The sequence below is a fragment of the Lissotriton helveticus genome, chromosome 3_1 (assembly GCF_964261635.1).
Source record: "Lissotriton helveticus chromosome 3_1, aLisHel1.1, whole genome shotgun sequence".
In the NCBI taxonomy this organism is placed as follows: domain Eukaryota; kingdom Metazoa; phylum Chordata; class Amphibia; order Caudata; family Salamandridae; genus Lissotriton; species Lissotriton helveticus.
In genome coordinates, this window is record NC_136061.1 from 1880728815 (window position 1) to 1880749658 (window position 20844).

Genomic DNA, 20844 nt, shown 5'->3' on the forward strand with positions numbered 1-20844 from the left:
GTGGTGCCATATCCCCGGACAAGATCCGCGAGTCACGGGAGTAACTTTCTGCGCCGCCCACCTGCGTTCGCTGCTGAGGGGTTTCTGCAGTGTGCGCTAGCTGTTCACCGGGGGGCTGGTTTGCGCCGCGTGAGTGTAGTCCTCCCATGCGCAGCCACTGAAGGTGAGGAGGTGTGATGACGAGGACAGGTTCACGCTGCCACAGTACCATCCCCCGCGCGTGCGGATACCTGAGACTGACCGCGCCGTACTTACTGGCATCTACCTGTGATATATTGCCATTGACTGAGGTTCGCATGTGCGTGGAAATCCTGAGTGACTGAACCCTGAGTGCCAGTGTCATAGAGGTGTTGGGAGTGCTGCGGGGCAGGTGCAGTTACTGCTACTTGGGAAACGACTCCTGCTATGTGCGGCCTGGACTGTAGACAAAAATCCTGTGAAAGTACCATTTTGTGCCCGCCTCTGTCCGTTAGCGTTACCAGGTGGGCCCGTAGGTGTTACCCGCTGCTGATGCCCCCTTGTGATTACCTGCCCTAGTGGGGAGAAGCAACCCTGGTGTGGAAGCGCAGCGCTCAACTACACGACGCTCGCATCCTTGCCCACCGGGTGGTCAATATGGGCAAAAAGGACAATCGCCAACCAAAAATCACATTTGACAATAAAAGACCAGCGAGGCAGGTCTCTGTGGAACAGGATGCACAGGGGGCGGCGGATGGCGAGAATACTGGCACTGGACAGGAGGAAGACATCAGGTTACTGATGCTAGATGTGCGTTCCAGTCTCAGAAACATAGATGCCAAACTGGACGCTCTAACATCCCAGTTAGACTCTGTCAAATCCCATGTCTCCACCCATGAAACACGCCTGGACTGTTTAGAAAATTGCCGCACGGAAGAGCGAGAATTCCAACAGGGAACCAAGGAGCAGATGTCACACATGGACAAACTCCTGGCAGTCATACGGGACAAGGCAGATGATTTGGAGGCACGCTCTAGGAGAAGCAATGTCCGCATAACGGGCATTCCAGAGACGACAGCCATAGCAAAAATGGAAGTATGTTTCGGACCTCCTCCATGAACTCTTTGACCCCCACCTGTCCCCCGTATTTACAGTGGAAAGAGCGCACAGGGCGCTAGGCCCCAAACCACCGGTGGGTGGCACACCCAGATCCATTCTGCCCAAACTCCTAAACTACCAGGACAGAGACTTGATACTAAAATTGGCAAGTGAGAAGGGGCAAATTACACACAAGGGTAACAACATTTCATTTTACCCTGACTTCACCCCTATGGTGCAGGCTGCCCGCCGAGAATTCCTCCCCGCGAAACGCCTCCTGCTACAGGCTGAGATTCTATACTCACTGCTATACCCTGCGAAGCTTAAAGTCTCCCACGATGGAAGTGCGCATTACTTTACTGACGCTAAACCTGCACTCAAGTTTGCAAAGCACGTCTGCGGTCCTAAGGCAAAGGCTGCAAATGCTGGGGGAGGTGGAAATGACAGTCTCCTGAGTGACAATGACTAGTTGAAATGTATGCAGGTTATATGGTCAGACTGTCAATTAGTAGTGTACTCTATGCAAGTGGAAATTGGTTCATATTTTACTATTAATACACTGGTTCTTCGGAAAGTCTCCATTGCTCTGCTGTTAGATAGAACATGGTCTCATATATGCCATTCATATTATATGCAATGATATAATGTTATCTTTTAAATGTTGAGGCCCTACGGGCGAGCCCTCTCTTTATTTTCCTCAGTCACCCTGTGCGAACGGGGGAGTATGTTTGAGCTTCCAAGCCTCCGAGGGGTGTTTCCCAATGTTTTGTTCATATGTCTGGTTCCACGCTTTGCGTGACTATGGGGGGGATCTGACACAACCTGATTGGGGGGTTGGAGTGGGTGGAGGGTGGGGAGGGATGTTTAGGGGTTTGTTTGAATGTTGGTACTTAACAGAAACTGTCCCGCAGGATCAAAGCTATATACTTGTGGATGATAACAGTGGGGGTAAACACCTGACACTACCAGGACAATCTTGGGAGTGACAAAAAATTCGCTTAAAATCCTAACTTGGAATATCAGAGGTTTAAACGATGGTAGAAAAGCAAGGCTTATGCATGCGTATCTGCAAAGACATAAAGTAGGCATATGTTTCCTACAGGAAACGCATCTCAACACGAAACCTTCATCAAAATTGCGGCACAGCCGGTGGGGTGATGTATATTCTGCTATTTATTCGAGCTATGCCCGTGGAGTAGCCTTGTTGGTGAGGCCTGGTTTGGACTGGAGAGAGTGCAAAACGTATTCTGACCCAGAAGGGAGATTCATTGTACTGTATGGTCTTTTGTGTGGTAGGTCAGTGGTGATGACTGCTGTATATGGTCCAAACATAGACAAGCCAGATTTCTTCAGGGAAGTCTGGGCCAGAATCACTGAGATGGGTTGTGCCACCATAATTTGGGGGGGGTGACTTTAATGTGGTCCTCAACAACACCCTAGATCGCAGAGGTGCGTCAAGGCCGCTCCATCCTCATGCATGTCAGGCTCTACGTGATATTATGGTAGAGGGTAACCTAATCGATATTTGGAGGGTACGACACCCGGGTGTTCGCGAGGGGACATGTATCTCCAGTCAGCATGCTGCTTGGTCCAGATTGGATTTCTGACTAATATCCCCTGATGTAGCTGGCTGGACTGCTGAGGTCTGTCGATTGGCCCGCTCCCTGTCTGATCATGCACCATGCATCCTAGAGTCAGTAATCCCAAAGGCATGTACTCGTGCTTTTAGTTGGCGGCTCCCACCAAACGCCTTGCTAGATAAGGCTTTCAAGGAGGAAATTAGAAAGGACATTTTGGATTATTTCTCAGTAAACGCTGGTTCAGTGTCCACGGAGTCGACACTGTGAGATGCAATCAAGCCAGTCATTAGGGGGCAATGTATAGCGAGACAGGCGGGAGTACTGAAGGTCATCAGGGGCACCTTAAGTACCATGGAAGGGAAGTTGAAAGAGCTAGAGAACCTATTCTGTATTGACCCTCGCCCTGAGAGAGCGACATAATTGAAGGGGAAATTGCTTGAATATGCTAAGGAGGCCCAACGGGAACTTAAATTCCTAGGTAAACACGCGGAGGCAAGGAAATATGGGGAGGGGGACGGGCCGAGTCGCACTCTCTCGAACCTGATTAAAAATACCCGAAACACTGCATTTATACACACAATTAATGATCCGGGCGGTCAGGCAGTCGTGGGGCAACCCGAGATATTGCAAGAGTTCAGGGCCTTCTACTCCAAATTATATACTACCACACACTCTACTATACCGTAGAACCTCCAGGACTTCCTAGACTCAATAGCTTTGGTCTGGTTTAATGACACACATCGCAAATATATGGACCACCTAGTAACGATTGCTGATATTGCAAAAGTGATTGGTGGTTTGCCACTGAATAAGGCGCCTTGCCCAGATGGCCTTACAACCACATTTTATAAAGCATATGCTGAGGAACTGGCACCACGGTTACACGCAGTCTATGCTGAATCACTAGAACTGGGCGTTCTCCCGGCCTCGATGAGAGAAGCAATGATCATAACATTATTGAAACCAGACAAGGACGAACTATCGTTGGACTCCTATAGACCACTCTCCTTGATAAATGTTGATGTGAAAATCTTTGCTAAACTCATATCAGATCGCCTGCAACCACTGCTCCCGATGGTGGCCTATCCGGATCTGGCGGGGTTCATACCTGGCCGTTCCATTTCCCATAACCTTAGGACCCTATTCTCGGTGCTGCACTTTCTGCACCCTACAGTGCACGCTGCTGCTGTCTTTCTAGACGCCACTAAGGCGTTTGACTCCCTGGAATAGCCTTACTTTTTCCGTATATTGGAACGTATGGGATTCAGCCAGATGTGTATTGCCCAAATTAGACTGCTCTACACTAAACCGACTGCAAGAGTTAGGGTAAATGGTATGATCTCAGACCCCTTTGACATCTCCCGGGGCACAAGGCAAGGTTGCCCATGATCACCGTTGCTTTTTGCCATAGCTATGGAACCTCTGGCAGCTAGAATTAGACAGCACCATAAGGCCCGGGGTTATTGGGTTCAGCATGCGCAGTCTATAAATTTCTCTCTATGCTGATGATATAACCCTGTATGTCTGTGACCCTTCCACCAACCTAGACCCCTTACTGAGGGAGTTTGTACGCTTTGGAGAAATATCGGGTGTATCAATCAACTGGGACAAATCGGTGATCTTCCCATTGACAGACAACACGCCTGAGGTTCGGTCAGAGTTCCCACTTCGCTGGGGAGCAGATGAGGTCAAGTATCTGGGTATCTGGCTCAGCCGCAATCTTCAAGATATTTGGCCTTTAAACTTTGGTAGAGCTGTAAATTGGCTCGAGAGTAAGGTAGCGATCTGGTTGAAACTGCCCCTCTTGATTGCCTGAAAGGTGGCCCTCTCAAAAATGGTGGTCTTGCCTAAATTCCTTTTTTTATTTGCAGATATCCCCATCCCACTCACAAAACATTTTTTCAATTGCCTGAGATCCCAATTGCTAGCACTGGTGTGGGCGGGAGGTCAGGTCCGAGTTTCCTGGGATATGATGACCCTGCCGTTGAGACAGGGCGGTCTGGGTGCGCTGGACATGCACTTATATGCACTATGTGCGCAGGCTCAGTTCCTACATTTCTGGGCCTATCCCACGCCCTATCAGCCACATGTGGCGGTGGAGTTGGACTCGGTGGCGCCACTATCCTTGGCGGTTGCCCTATATCGCAGAGCCCCTAGACCTGCAGTTGATATTGATACAGCTAACACCCTCCGCTGGGCGTGGAGAGAGTTACAGAAGCGAGCTCGCCTCCCGATACTCTATGCACCTGCGATTCCTCTAAGACACAACCCGATGCTGCCCTGTCTTGAGGAGAGTGGTGGTGAAATATCGATGGGTGGTACTCGATTGCGCACATTCGCTGATATATATCCTGAAGGGACGTTCAGAGAACAGCCCACAGAGTCAGCGGAGGTGGAAGTCCCCTTTCGAGAGGTTTTTTCATATCATAAATTAAAAGCGACATGCCGCTCTATCTGGGAAGGTTTTCCAGGCGAACCTCCCACACTACAAGCCCTTCAGAACATATTAGCACGAGCCTCCCCTAGGAAATTGGTGACTCGACTCTACACCACTATGCAAGATCAGGCCCCGGTTGTGAAACCATCATCCATGCGACTTTGGAATTCAGAACTAGATATACCACTGACCGAAGAGCAATGGTCCTTTTGTTGTAAACAACTATTAGAACTCTCCCCCAACTATAAACTGCGCCTTATTCATTTTAAATTTTTAAATCGATACTACCGCACGCCCATTAGCCTACAACGCATGCACCTATGGGAGGATGCTAGATGCTGGAGATGTAGCTTGGATAATGCTACCTTTCTACACATGGCCTGGAGCTGTCCTCATCTCCTTGGATACTGGCGGAAAATATTCACTGCTGTTAATCAAATTATTGGGAGAACTGACGACCCGACCCCACACTTAGGCCTCCTGGGATTGGTTAAAGACACTATGCCTAAAAGACGTAAACTCCATGCCCTTTTATTATTATATGCCAAGCGGCAAGTTGCTATCAGATGGGGTCGGAAAAAGCTACCTGAGTTCTCGGATTGGCTGTCGGATGTTGCATATGGCCACACACAACTTAGCACATATTGGGAATTGATGCCCCCAGCATCTAGACCCCGAGATATCTGGGAGCCGTTCATGAAATGGTCACAGGCAAGAGAGGCCTCTCCTTTGCCGATGCAATCCGAGACCCGGTTGGAAGTTCAAGAGAACCCACTTGGTTAAACACCAATCGACTGTCATATCTTCATCCCACCGCTCGAATAGCCCCGCACTGCTATTTGCCTCGTATGTTTTCCTCCTCTGTATATCATGCTGTTCATGTCATCACCCGATTGTTTCCTTTTCCATGACTTCCCCCATGGTTTGCAGACACCCTAGTCGGGGATAGACCGACTCTTTATGTTTCTATATAGATATAATTTGTTGACCAACAGTTGTTTTGTTCTTGTATTACTTTTTGTTGATGTACGTAACTGTTCTTTTATGCCTGCTTTATTTCAGTGATATATTTTACTTATTGTCTATAATTGTGCATCATGACATATTAGTATTGTGTTATCCTTTGAACAGTCTTTTATGGTACTATGTGTATTGTTCTTTCTTTGAAAACGTCAAAAAAATATTTTTAAAAAAAACTTTTCCCATTACAACTACATTTAATAAACTAATTTACACTTCTAGATACTGTTAAAATTCTCAAAACTATTCTCACACAATTTAAAACAAAATCATAGGTTTTATTAATGTTAAAAAACAAATATATTATCATAATAAAAAACACTACATCTTTTTCAGGAAGAAGACATCAAAAATATATTTATTGGAGGACAAGAAATAAAACTAAAATGAATTGCTATAAAAGACAGTACAGACATCATGAAAACGAAAACAATTGGCAAATATATCAAAATGATGCATGTAACTGTACATGTTTTTATAATGAGAAGATTCTGAATACCACAAGACACAGTAAATTGCAAGTAAGTAAACATTTATTTGACATAAAACACATAAAAACAACTCAAAATGATTAAAGCCATTCACATACCTTTCAAACAAAAATCACAATACACTGTATAATATGCTACTATAATACTTATGTTTTCTAATTCTGTTTTCACAGCCTACAGAAGCACCCCAGAAACAATACCTATACAAATGTATGGAATAGAAAAAACAACACAAGAAACTACAACAGTTACAGCACAAGTATTATATACAGAAGGATTCCAACCAGTGGACATCAGTAACCAACTTTTTATGGATTGATTCATACTTACTCCATTGACAGAAGACTTGGCAGAAGAAATTATGGAACATTTACCTGCAACATGGGAAGTTATATACACTAATGTATGTATTAAACAAATTCTACAAGAACTACCAGCTGTATAAAAAAAATTACAAATATTGTAACATGGACAAAATATTTTTTAAAGTTTGTACATAGATACCCAAATGCATTTGTTTTTAAGGTTTAAATGCTACACTGCCAAAATAAAAGTGTAACATTTCAAAATGATAATTATTACACTGTTTAAAATCCTGCTACAAAAATATGTTTTGAACATTTTTTTAACTTACATTAGTAAAAAGTATTAGATTAGTAAGTCAAGCAAACAGATATACAATTCCTAAGGAAGGGGATGGGAGGGTCAAGGGGGACCAGGAGACAAGGTAAGAGATGGAACAAGAAAGTTGGCAGAGCTCCAATAAGGAGCAAATGCCGTCACACTCCCCGAGAAGCTCCTCGTTGGACCTACACTACAATGCACAACAAGCGCCGCAATGGGGCTCTTTGCCAGAGGCCTTCTGTGTTATAAGCCATGAGGCCCTATGTGCTGAGGTGGAGGGACTAACAAAAAGTAAGTACAGTCAGTGCAGTTAGTATGTTCAAAATACCTATAAGTGTCCTTGTGAAACATTAATAACTGGACACTAATGCAGATTTATTTTTCTTTGCCAACCACAACTTTTCTAGTCAATTTTTAATCATAGCAAATATACAGTTATTAAAGGTTCACAGGGACACTCATATCTAAGTTTAACACAATCACTGCACACACCAAATTCACTTTTAGTTGCCCCTTCCACCTCATCACAAAGGGCCTCCGGGTTACAAAACAGAAAAGCTTCGGCAAAGAGACCCTCTGCAAGGACCTTTCTGCATTGCAGTGTCAAGCCAACAAAGAGCTCATTATAATAAAGATTAACACCTCTCAGTGTGTGTAAAGACCATTGCTACTTATTAAACATCTCGCCTCTTCCTTGTTCCTTCTCTTACATGGTCTATCACACCTCCCTGACCCTCCCATCCCCTTCCTTAGAAACTGCATACCTCTTTGTTTGACTTACACGTTTAAAGGCCTGTCCGCTGCGTTCGACACGGTCTGCCACCGCACCCTAGTCCAGCGCCTCAGCAACATCGGTATCCAAGAGAAGGCACTGGAGTGGATCATCTCGCTCCTCGCCGGAAGAACACAAAGAGTCCGCCTCCCCCCGTTTCGCTCCGAGGCCACCGAAGTCATCTGCGGCGTCCCGCAAGGATCTTCACTCAGCCCCACCCTCTTCAACATCTACATGAAACCTCTCGCAGCCATCGCACGCCAGCACAACCTCAACATCATCTCTTACGCCGACGACACCCAGCTGATCCTCTCCCTCACCAGAGACCCCGACACCGCCAGAACCTGCCTACACGAAGGGATGAAAGACGTCGCCGAGTGGATGAAGGACAGCCGCCTGAAACTGAACTCGGACAAGACGGAAGTCCTCATCCTGGGATCTTCGCCCTCCGCCTGGGACGACTCCTGGTGACCCCCAGCCCAGGGCACCGCACCCAAGCCAACCGACCACGCACGCAACCTGGGCTTCATCCTGGACCCCTCCCTCTCGATGACCAGACAAGTCAACGCCGTCTCCTCATCGTGCTTCAAAACCCTTGTATGCTTCGCAAGATCTTCCGCTGGATCCCGACCGAGACCAGGAAGACTGTCACCCAGGCACTCGTCACCAGCCGACTGGACTACGGAAACGCCCTCTACGCCGGAACCACAGCCAAGCTACAGAAAAGACTCCAGCGCATCCAGAACGCCTCCGCCCGACTCATCCTGGATGTCCCCCGACGCAGCCACATCTCCAGCCAACTGAGGAACCTGCACTGGCTCCCCGTCGACAAGAGGATCACGTTCCGGCTCCTCACCCACGCACACAAGTCTCTCCACGACCTTGGCCCGAAGTACCTCAACGACCGCCTGACCTTCTACACGCCCACCCGCCAGCTACGGTCCACCAGCCTTGCCCTCGCAGCCGTACCACGCATCCGAAGAGCCACCACCGGAGGAAGATCCTTCTCTTACCTGGCTGCCAAGACTTGGAACTCCCTCCCCATCCACCTTCGGCTGACCCAGGACCATCTCGCCTTCAGGAAACAACTCAAGACCTGGCTGTTCGAGCAGTAGCATACCCCTCCCCCCAAGCGCCTTGAGACCCTCCCGGGTGAGTAGTGCGCTATACAAATGGCATGATTGATTGATGGATTATGATGGACCTTGATCCTAAAAAGTATTATATTACACAATATATTCAAAAATTAATTACAGTAAAAAAATATTACCTGTATATATTATTTACTGTTTAACTGCATAAAATGTAAAAATACAATACATAAGTATGCTGTGTTAATAAAAAAACTTTAACTATCTAAAACATTAGCTATATTGCATCATACACTACTTTTGCATATCATAAAATTCACATTATATTAATTATTTCTTTTAGAAAATGCAACACTAAACTTGTCTAAATGGTGAGAAAGATTGGCATTGCCAATGATTGATATACTTCCAAATGCTACCCTCATTCTCCCTTTCTATTTCACTTTTTATTCACCACGTTTACATCTAACTGTGGTTGCCCACAACAAGTGCTATTTTGCTTTTATTCAATCTCCAGTTCAATTTGCTAAATGTCTTATTTCTCCCTAGGTGTAAGCTTTGATGTCATAATGTATCTCCCAGCAAATGGGTTTTTTATTTGTTGGGTACTAGACTTAAATCACCCTGGACTGGCTAGCTTTCACTCTCTTACTGTGCTGATACTTCCTTATTTTAAGAAGCTCTGCTTCGAATTTCTCTTATTCACCTTCCCAATAAGTTATCTACATAAATATAAAATGATTTGCAAAAAATACACTGTATACATTTTAGTACAATGAAATTGTGAAATATTACAATATTACGTTTTTCAAATGATTTATATCAACTTATGTAAAATGTTTGAATGATTCTTACCTTTCCTTTCATAAAAATATCTACTTCGTCTGTGTTGAATGCTACCAAGGCCATATTCAGAGTGAATGCTCCTCTCATTCCACCCCAAACAACAACAACACCAGCACGCCAAGTAAATCCATTCCCCATGCGGCGCAGCCAAAAACTTAGCATGGTAATAACTACAAGCCTGAGAAAATAAAAACAAGAGAAAAAAAACGTACACCCGATTAATCTGACAACAAAAGCACAGCACTGTCTTAAGTAATGAGTTAATTAAGAAACATAACATTTATATCATTGTAACTTTGAGAATATAATTATTAAAGAATGGGAGACAGTTTAGTGTTTCGACAAAGAATTCAGAAACATACTTGTCAGAAAATATTACTTGGGAAGACAACACATAAGTTGTAAGGCAGCAGCTATGAATTCAAAACAACAAGCACTGGCAAAGCCAACAGAGGGCACTATTTTCCAAGAGAACATTTGCAAGTCCCTGAATAGTTGCAGTCAGCACGTTCTAGATTCAGGCTGCAGTACCTTGTGAATTTCGATTTGTCAAACAGCATGACAAAAAGATGTGGTTACTTTTAAACTGTTGTATATCTAACTTTGATCCCCTTAAAAGAGTACATTTGAAATTAATTTTAGAAATACTTAAAAAAAATGAACAGCACTGATTTAATGAATGAGTTAATACTACTACACCTGACACCCACCCCATTCCTTCACCACCAGCGCCAAGAACCTCAGAATCATTATCTACAGCAAACTCGATATGGCCACCCAAGTCAAAACCTTCCCCCGTCTCATGCTTCGATTCTCCGTAGATGCTGAGGAAGATTTTTCAAATAACTCCCAATCAACACTTTGAAAGCCCTCACTCACACCCTTATCAGCAGGCAAGCTGGAATACGGGAATGCCGTCTATGCCAGGATCAACCCATAAAGCTGCAGACCATCCAGAACTAAGCAGCCAGAATCACTCTTGACCTCCCACGCCATACTCACTTCAAACCACACCTGAAGGAGCTCCACTGGCTTGCTATACACAAAGAGCACAATTCAAAATCCTCACCCACACTTTCAGGGCACTACATAACACTGGCCAAGCATACCTCAACAATCACATCTGCATTCACAAATATTCCAGATAGCTCCGCTCCTCCAGACATTGGTTGGCGCGATGGCCTTTTTTGTGGTTGGTAAATTACACCAGAATTATCAACTTTTTGTGATATGTAGCTTGAGGATTGCTGGCTTGTATGGAGGTACAAACCAAATGTATGGCAAATGTGGTTTTGACAGTCTCAGAGCCTCTGCTATGGCTGCATCAGCAGTTGTGGCTACTTATCGTGCATCATAATTGAGAGGATGGAAGGTTGATTCTTCACAAAAGAGCTGACTCCTTTGTAAGCCTTTCTCAAGTAACAAATTATTTGGTGAAGAACTTGAAGAGGTTTTATGTCAATCCTTTAAGAATCAAAACCATACATAGCCTTTCAGATATAGGCATAAGGATTTTAACAAAGGAAGAAGGGGTTTTTGACAAGAACAGTTTCAGCATAGATGACAATGTAATGATTCTTTCCTTCAGTCCTCTGGATAAAGGGATGGCCCAAAAAACTATTGACTATGCAGGGCTCTAGAAGAACCAGGGTTTGGTAGTGTATTGTTTAGTAACTTTTTCAATCAAAGGGACTACATAATATCAGACAAACGGGTTCTGCATATTGTGTCTGTAGAATGAAATAAACAATTTCTCCAGTTTCTTCCAAGTCGAGATTTGTTCCTATTCTCCTTCCATTCAATCCAACCAAGAAAAATGGAATGATGGACAGTATTCTGGCATTAGTTCAAACAATCTATAATTCAAGTTCCTCCAGAACAACAGAGGATCGGCTGGTATTGAAGAGTGTTTCTATTCTAGAAGTCAACTGGAGTATTTCAGATGAATATAGGCTTAAAAGGTCAACCATTACATTACCACAGTTCATTCCAAGATGGATGAGTTCACAATAAAGATTATTTAATTGGTAACCTAAAGAGATTGATTGACCAAAATAGACAAGCAAGAAGGGGATTCACTTTTCCTTTGTGTCTGCCTGCTGGGATTGAACCCTCGTTGTTGGTGGAGCTCCTTGGCGCATTGAAATCTTGAGCGCCTATCCCTTCAAAAGCGCTACTTCTGGCCGGACCCGCTTTGCGGGTCCCGCTTCGAGGCGCTTGCTTCCTGTGGGCGCTGGGGAGTAGGACTTACCAAACACTGCTCTGGGCGTTAGTTATAGCAGGGCTGCGAGCGCGTTGGCACTTGGACTCTGGTTCCCAGGAGTCCCTGCTGCTGACCTGCCCGAGTCACCTGGGCCGCTCTCCCTGTTTGCCACGCCCCCCTCATCACGGTCAAAACCACCGGACCTGCAACCTTCGTGGGATTCACTTTTCCTTTGTGTCTGCCTGCTTGGATTGGACCCTCGTTGTTGGTGGAGCTCCTTGGCGCATTGAAATCTTGAGCGCCTATCCCTTCAAAAGCGCTACTTCTCGCCGGATCCGCTTCGCGGGTCCCGCTTCGAGGCGCTTGCTTCCTGTGGGCGCTGGGGAGTAGGACTTACCAAAGACTGCTCTGGGCGTTAGTTATAGCAGGGCTGCGAGCGCGTTGGCACTTGGACTCCGGTTCCCAGGAGTCCCTGCTGCTGACCTGCCCGAGTCACCTGGGCCGCTCTCCCTGTTTGCCACGCCCCCCTCATCACGGTCAAAACCACCGGACCTGCAACCTTCGTGGGGTTCACTTTTCCTTTGTGTCTGCCTGCTGGGATTGGACCCTCGTTGTTGGTGGAGCTCGTTGGCGCATTGAAATCTTGAGCACCTATCCCTTCAAAAGCGCTACTTCTCGCCGGACCCGCTTCGCGGGTTCCGCTTCGAGGCGCTTGCTTCCTGTGGACGCTGGGGAGTAGGACTTACCAAAGACTGCTCTGGGCGTTAGTTATAGCAGGGCAGCGAGCGCGTTGGCACTTGGACTCCGGTTCCCAGGAGTCCCTGCTGCTGACCTGCCCGAGTCACCTGGGCCGCTCTCCCTGTTTGCCACGCCCCCTTTCACCACTCCCCTATAAACTGCGCACGTCATCTCCGCTGCGCTGGAGCGTCCCGGGAGAAGCCCGGGACAAGGGCGGGACCGTCTGTGGCCGTCAGGGGCCGAAGGGGGCTGGGCTGGGCCCGGCCCCTAAGATTTTCACCCTGCCCCTGTTGTACTCAGGTTAGTCGGTCTCCATAGTACCCACTACTGCAAGATTTCTTCTACAGTTATGTCCAACTCTACCATCCTATGTTGGCGTCTCAATCCTGGGGCCTCTTGACAAATATTTCGAGAAAGCTAACAAGGAGATAGATAAAGAACTACTCTTAGCAGAGAAACGCGCTGAGCGAAGCCGATCCATCGAACATTTGAAACAGAAACCCCTGTCCCCCTTGATCAATAGAAGTACTACTCATGACACAGGAAGTACTGGTAGGTTGGACAGAGATGCCGATCTATTCTGTACTGACCACTTCCCTAGCATTTTTCGTGACCTCAACACATCTGCTATTAATTCTGGTAATAATAGTGCTGACAATTGTATTAGTGCACCTACTGTTTCAAATAGTCTTATAGAACTAAACACCCCAGTAGCCCCATTCATAGTCCCTCAACTACACTCTTCTCTGTCTAATCATCCAATCGATAGTGTTGCCCCAATCAAGTCTATTCCTAATAACAAAACAATTCCTCTACACAGTAAAAATGGCACCGGAATTAAACCCATGAACTTAGGGTCTTTCATTCCCCGCCTAGGAAGAAGAGGAGAAAGGGGGGGGGTTAAAAGGAAAAGTCTTAACACCTTGGCCTCTCCACCCCCAGTAGAAACATCTAAAATTAATAAAACTGTCCCCTCCGTGAGGGTGGTTTCACCAGATTCCTTTACCCATTCAACTCCACCCGTCATTGATGAACCATTACCTAAGACGAAAAAAGAGACCATAGAACTTTTTGACCAAATTTTAAAATCCTATATGCTCCCCCTTATGGAGAGGGTTAGAATCTTGGGGGAGAAAATGGATAACCTTTTAACAACTGCTGATCCGAACAAAATTCCCCATCTAACGAACTGTAAGGATCAGCCTCAACCGAAAGGCCAACCTCCCACAACAATAGTGATCCAAAGTACATCACCCAAAATAAATGGAAATCCACCCAGTAAAAACACTAAAGCCATCTCAACACCCAAACTGACACTAGTAAATAAGTTAGCTAAAGAGAAGCACGTGTCGGCCTCTAATAAACCGATTCCTATTGTAAATAGTCAGACATTGCCCCCTGGGGTCGACAAAACTAAAACCACATCCCAAAGAACATTTCCAATTCGCAAGAATACAGTGGACCTACCCCCCGAATCGTCTAACTTTGTGATTGTTTTAACTGGGGTTCCTTCGATCTCAAATGGTAACCGTGAGCTTAATGCAAACCTGAAAAACAAAGTTATCTTTTGGCTGAGAAATAACAGACCCCTTCCAGCCCACTTAAACGGAGATATTATCTCGGTAAGAAGGTGTAACTGGGTGGGTCTCCGTCCAAAGGATATAGAGGGCGACATTGTGATCATTAATTTTAGGGATCACAGAGTTGTCTCTCACATAAGCGATTGGTACCCTGGAAACAATGAAGGAGGTGTATCCACTCGAAACTTGAGTTATTTCTATCCAGAGCCCTTGCTTAGACCCCCTGTCTATCCCAGCGCTAGTGGATACACTCCCTTCCTGAGCATGCCAAAACATTCACCCTTTTTCTCTTATCCTACCAATAACGTTAACATTCCGTGCCCCCTAATCCCCTGCCGTCACCCACCCAGCCATTTCCCTATAACAAGTAACCGTAGTAATTCCATCTGGTACAACGAGCACTGGAATATTCCACTGCAAAACTTGTACGAACCACTGTCAGGGATGGACTCAAATGATTGACTTGATTTTTCATTCCTAGTTCCTAAGGTCAATTTAGATTGTACGGGTACGTCTACTACCTCAGAATTGGTTTCTTATTATGGAGTTATTTCCAAAGAGATGCAAATACATTGTGGTAAGGAGAAGTATGATCCTCCCGGTAGGGTTTGGGGTAGGAAACAGGAAATACAAGTGGTAGCTCAGGATGTAGCGACTGTTGAGGCTGATGATATGGTGATTGGCAATAACGGGGGGTTGTGTAACGGGGCTATCTGAGTCGGGAGTTTACGGTGTGGTCGAAATTGAAAAAAGGAGTGACAATGTACCCCCAATAGATAGACCAAATTTTAGGGGCATCATGGATGATGATATAATAAAGGCTAATAGTATTTCCGGGACAGTCTCAAGCGGTGCCAGGTTTGGCTCTTGGAACATTGCTGGGCTCGAGTCCCGTCTGTGTAACACGGAAAGGGTGGATTTTATCAATCAACGTGATGTTTGGTCATTTCAGGAAACTTGGGCACTCCCAGCGGTGTTCCTTGTTGGTTACCTAAACTTTGGTAAACCTGCAATCAAAGGCCATAGAGGACGTGCCATGGGAGGCCTGACTACCTGGGTTCGACAGTATGAGGGTGTTAGAGCTGAGGAGGTACAAATTGATAGCCCCGACATACTGATGGTTAGAATAAGATCTTCTAAAGTCCTTGATATCCTGTTGATCAACATTTATGTCAGGGGTACCCGGGGTGGAAGGGTTGCCCCAAGCCTCCACATTCTAGACAACTTCCTTTCTGGTACAAATGCAAATGGTTTTACGGTTGTAATGGGGGACTTTAACTCCTGTTTTGAACCCCTGAGTGTAGGTGATGACTTACTCACTGAGGCTGAGGATATGACTTGGGGGATCCCCCAGCTCGAGTTAGCCCCGATTAGGAAATGGACGCAATCTGACACATTCATTAAAGGGTTTTGCTTGGACAAGGGTTTGCGAGCACTTAATGGCAGATTGCGATCCGATAGGACAGGTAGACACACTTTTTGTAACGGCAGATATAGTAGTCGTATAGACTATATTTTGGTCGATGTTAAGATGTGGGCCACAGTAGAAGATATGGTGGTCCTAACCCGACCTGAAAGTGACCACGATCCACTGGTGATGGAACTAAGGGAACATAGCTTTCTGGGGTTAGAGAGCAGTTGTCTGAATGTCATTCAGAACGAAGTTGTACTTAGTAACGACATGAGAAGGGTACGGTGGCCAAAAGTCTCTGTTAATGTTGAGGCACGTAAGGAGATTAGAACCTTGGTCTCAAGCTCTTTGGAAGAAATTTCTTGTTGTAAGACACAGGATGATATTAATGTAAAAATCACTAATATCCACACTAATTTATTTTTAGAGCTAAAAAAACTATTTGTTAAAACCATCTCCAAGCAGGGTAGGAGGGGAAAACAGAAAACTATATCCTGGTTTGATGAAGATTGCCATCGAACTCATGGGGATTTGTTTAACTCAATAAAGCTAAAAAACCATAGCCTGATAAGGGACTGTAGGAAGGCTTATAAAAATGCAAGGCATAAACCCAAGTCCAACTGGGATGATGAACGGTGGGCAATGCTAACCGAAGCATGTAGCTCCCGGAACATGTGTCAGTTCTGGCATCTACTAAAATGGGGCAAATCACAGGAAGATCACCCAAGCCCCGCCTCGGTTGGTCAACTCCAGTGGGTATGTTACTTTGAAGAACAATTTAAGAACTGCAGTAATACTCAGGATGACATTCCATGTCTTATTACCAGTCCCCCCCTCAAATTTACAAGCCGTGAAGTTAAACATACTCTGCAATCTATTCCAAGGGGCAAGGCACCCGGCCCGTATTGCATTCCTGCCGACTTATTCCAACAGGATCAGGACCTTTGGGTCCCCTACTTAGTCCATTTGGCAAATGCTCTAGCCTCTGGTGCTAAGGTCCCCGAATCTTGGTTTGGGGCAGAAATCCTGCCAATTTACAAGAAAGGCGATCGGTCGGTTCCTTCCAACTACCGGCCGATCAGCCTAATTGACGCGGTGCTAAAAATCACAGCCCGCCTTGTTATTGGCAGGATTCATGATTGGATTGATGAGTTCAATATTCTTACACCTCTCCAGGCTGGCTTCCGGTCACACGCGAGAACTCTAGATCAGGCTCTTCGGTTTATTCTTCTCTATTGGAAGACCGTTACCCTAGGCAAAGGTAACCTCTACGCAGCCTTTGTGGACTTAAGGTCTGCATTTGACCTTGTCCCAAGGGCTAAGTTGTGGGACTGTCTAGCGAAGCTGGGTATGCCTGCTCCCCTTTTACGCCTTTTGGTCAACCTTCATGCCCACACATTTGCCCAAGTATGTTGGGGTAAACCAGGTGAGGTTACAGATACATTTCCAGTTGCTAAAGGTGTAAGGCAAGGGTGCATTTTAGCACCCACCCTGTTTTCTTTATATATAAATGGGGTTATGCAGTATTTTGCCAACCAGCCTACCGATGCCCCGTCCCTGGCTGGATTGAAAATCCCACTGCTCATGTTCGTAGACGACACCCTTTTAATATCTAAGACCAGACTGGGCCTTCAACAGGCTCTGTCAAGGTTTGAACTGTTCTGCTGCGAGCATGAGCTAGAGGTAAATGTGTCTAAAACAAAATTTATGGTACTAAGAGGACACTCTTCGATCACAGCCAGGGTTACTATGGGAGGTACATCTCTGGAACAGACTAAGCTGTTTACCTACCTCGGAGATACGTTTAGTGAGACCCTTGGTTGGTCTCAACAGGTTAACCTAATGGCATTAAAGCATACGCAGATAGGAGGAGCCTTGCTTAAAGAACATAAAAGTTCCTTCTCCAGGCCCATGTCCCCCTTAATAAAAATCTATGGCATGAAAGTCTTACCATCTGTCCTGTATGGAGCGGAGCTTTGGGGCTATAGCAACCTTGACCCCTTGAAAGTTGCCCAAAATAAATTTTTAAGGCTGGCCATTGGCCTCCCACAGTCAACCCCGCGGTTTCCACTTTTGTATGATCTTGGGTGTCAGCCGGTGGAGGATATGGCCAGATTGCGCCCATTGGCGTTCTGGCGACGCCTTTGGACTACGCCCGAACTTCAGCTTTATGCAAGAGCATGCTTAGAGGTTAGGGATCTCCCTGGCTCCTCCAACATTGGCTGGTTCAAAGCCTTAAGAACCACCCTATGTGACATGGGCCACGGGGAACTTTGGCTAAATCCTGTCACTGCAACCTTTCCCTCTAAGAAGGATTTAAAGCTGCATTATTGGGAATGGGTGGCGAATAAAAGACACTCTGGAATGACAGATACTAACCTTACTGGCACATTTTTTGTTATGAAAGATGTCCCCAGCTTTGAAAATTATTGGGATGCTATAACTAAGCCCCTGGACTGCAAACTATTTCATCAATTTAGGTGCGGTTCTCTGCCTTTAAGGGAGTACACCAAAAAATGGGGTAAGGGTGGCCCGGGGCAATGTCCTAGGTGCTCAGGACAGGAAGAGAATGTTGACCATTTTCTTTTTGTCTGCCCGTTGTACACTGCCCCTAGAGTCAAGTGGCTAAGCCCAGTTTGTAGGAATCTGGGAACACGCTCAGCAGCGAATGCTAGTAGGTTATTAAAGTCTGACCTGTCACCCCTAATTGTAACCGGAGTAGCTAAATACCTAGGTTGGGCCTGGACTCTTAGAGCTAGATTTATTAATTCGTCTTAGGCTGCAGCCCTAATCTATAGAATTGCTATTGGTCATGTGTAAATGTGTATCTGTCTGTCCCAAGGATTCATTGTAATTTTTAATGATTTTCAGTGAAGTTTTGTACTAATGATTTAATATGGTCTTTTGACTGTTTTATATTACTCTATTTATTTTATGGAATGTACATGTATTTTAGAGATTTGTAAATTGTGTTACATGTATTTTATGATTTAATTATCGAATAAAGACTTCTTGAAATGACAAGCAAGAACCATATCTGCACATCTGTATTGCACTGTCATCCCAACAGTATCTCAGATTCTGTGTGGGAGAAGATAATTACCAATTTTGGGTTGAAAACTGCCCCAAGAGTTTTCGTGAAAGATTTGGTGCCTGTAATTGCACTTTTTTATAACAGGGGGTAGAAATGTACCCTTATCTTGGTGATCTTTTCATCTATGCTCGATCTTCTTTTCAATCATGGAGCAATACTGAGGAAGTTTGTTGAGAATGAGAGATGCGAGGAAATTGACTGTGTTATATGGTGTGGTTGTGAAACCACATCATATAATACACTTACAACCCCTGAGGACCCTTGGGCTGTGTCCATCAAACCCTCAGCTCAATCCTGGGTAGCTGTGGCACTGATCTGCAAGGCTTACACAGAGGACACGTGCAAAGTATTTAAACACCACCCAAACAATTGAAGAAAAAATCGACACAACACCCAACAAATCTGACACCAATATATAAAAATAGACTCTATTTTCATAAGGATTTAGACACTGGAATGAACAATCCAGAGGTATAGATATATTACAAGTAATAATAAATCAAATGAATTTCACTCAACCATGAGCAAGCCTTGGCAAAATCAATGAATTGGACACTTTAAAACTTTTTTCAAGGAAAACTTAGGTAAGTGTCCATGAGGTTGGTTAGAAGCACTATGGATGGCAAACTCTGTCAAATAGCTAGTAAAGGGAACCAGCAAAGTACTCCAGGAGTTCCGGATACTTTATCCGTGTTGCACTGGGCTTCAATGGAGTGGTCCTGAAGCAAGGGATGAAGGATGCTAAAGATGCGTTAAGGATGCTGTGGAAGCGATGTAGTCGATGGGGGTATTTCTGCTGGGATTACTTGGTCCACGAATATGGCGGGGGTCCTGGTTGCAGGACTGACGTCCCACAAAGCTCTCTCTGGTCTGGCTGAAGTCCAGTTGCCGCTGGACTACATGTCACTCATTATCGTGGTCACAGGCCAAACCTTCCTGAGTCAATAACTCACCTTCTGAGGATCTCAGCAACTCTCCACCAGCACTCCCAGGCCAGCGAACTCAGTTGCAACTCTGTTCATTGGGTCTTGGTCCTTGATGCTGCAGAGTGGTGGTGGTCTTGGCTTGAAGACTTTGAGCTACCAAGTTGCCCCAGCAGGCTTCTTCACCTGTTGTGTTCCTATGCTGCCAACAGGCGGCCAGGCATATGGCCCTTGGAGTTCTCCTGGGTTCACTGGGCTGTGGAGATGACTTTTCCTTGTACAGGACATGGTAGGCACAGTCATCACTAACCACGAGGTGCAGCAGGTGCAGTCCTTATTGGTGCAGCTTCTCTCTGATGGTCCCTCAGAGCACCTGTCCTCTTTTGGTACTTCTTCCAAGTCGGTCGAGAGTTGAGGTCTGGGTGCCCCCTTTTTTCTTGGAAAGTGCCCTCACAGAAGGATGTGGTTGGTAGCCAATGGGCTACCGGGTTCCATCCCACCTGGTGACCACTTCCTGTGGAGTGTGGCACCTGGCTATCCCATAGTGCACCATTCTGCTCACTCCCAAGTTGGTGAAACAAATCTCTCTGTATTCAAATCTCCCTAGCCCGCCCACAGGGTGTGGCTACCTCAGGGTGACTCACTGCTTGGGAAACTGGTTTGGCAACTGGTTTCCTCTTTATGCATCTCATGCCAGCCTGTCTAGCTCCCCCTGTTGTTACCCCTTGGCCCCCTTGCCTTTTGGGGCTAGGAGGTGACACCTCCCTGGCCATCAATTATGCATTGTTCCCCTTCCTGATAATCGTTATCATTTCTCTCCAGGAGGGCAGAAAGCTGTCTTGTGGATCAGGCTCCATGTGTGCTCGGGAAGGCATGTGAGTTTTAAAGTCAACAAAGTGGCAGCATTTCTAAAGTTTCACACTGCAACCAGTTACATGAATTGCAACTTGAGATACAAGCCGAGCTTGATGTAATGAG

General features: G+C 45.7%; 1 protein-coding gene across 1 annotated transcript in view; it reads right to left on the bottom strand.

Annotated features, from left to right (window-relative positions):
• The window catches only part of LOC144823935 (sperm-specific sodium:proton exchanger-like), a 5382759-nt gene that overhangs the window by 3513657 nt on the left and 1848258 nt on the right, over window positions 1–20844 (bottom strand). Inside the window, exon 6 of the mRNA XM_078682869.1 lies at window positions 9927–10095. Coding sequence (XP_078538995.1) covers window positions 9927–10095 — 169 coding nt within the window. The remainder of the gene's footprint in view (window positions 1–9926; window positions 10096–20844) is intronic.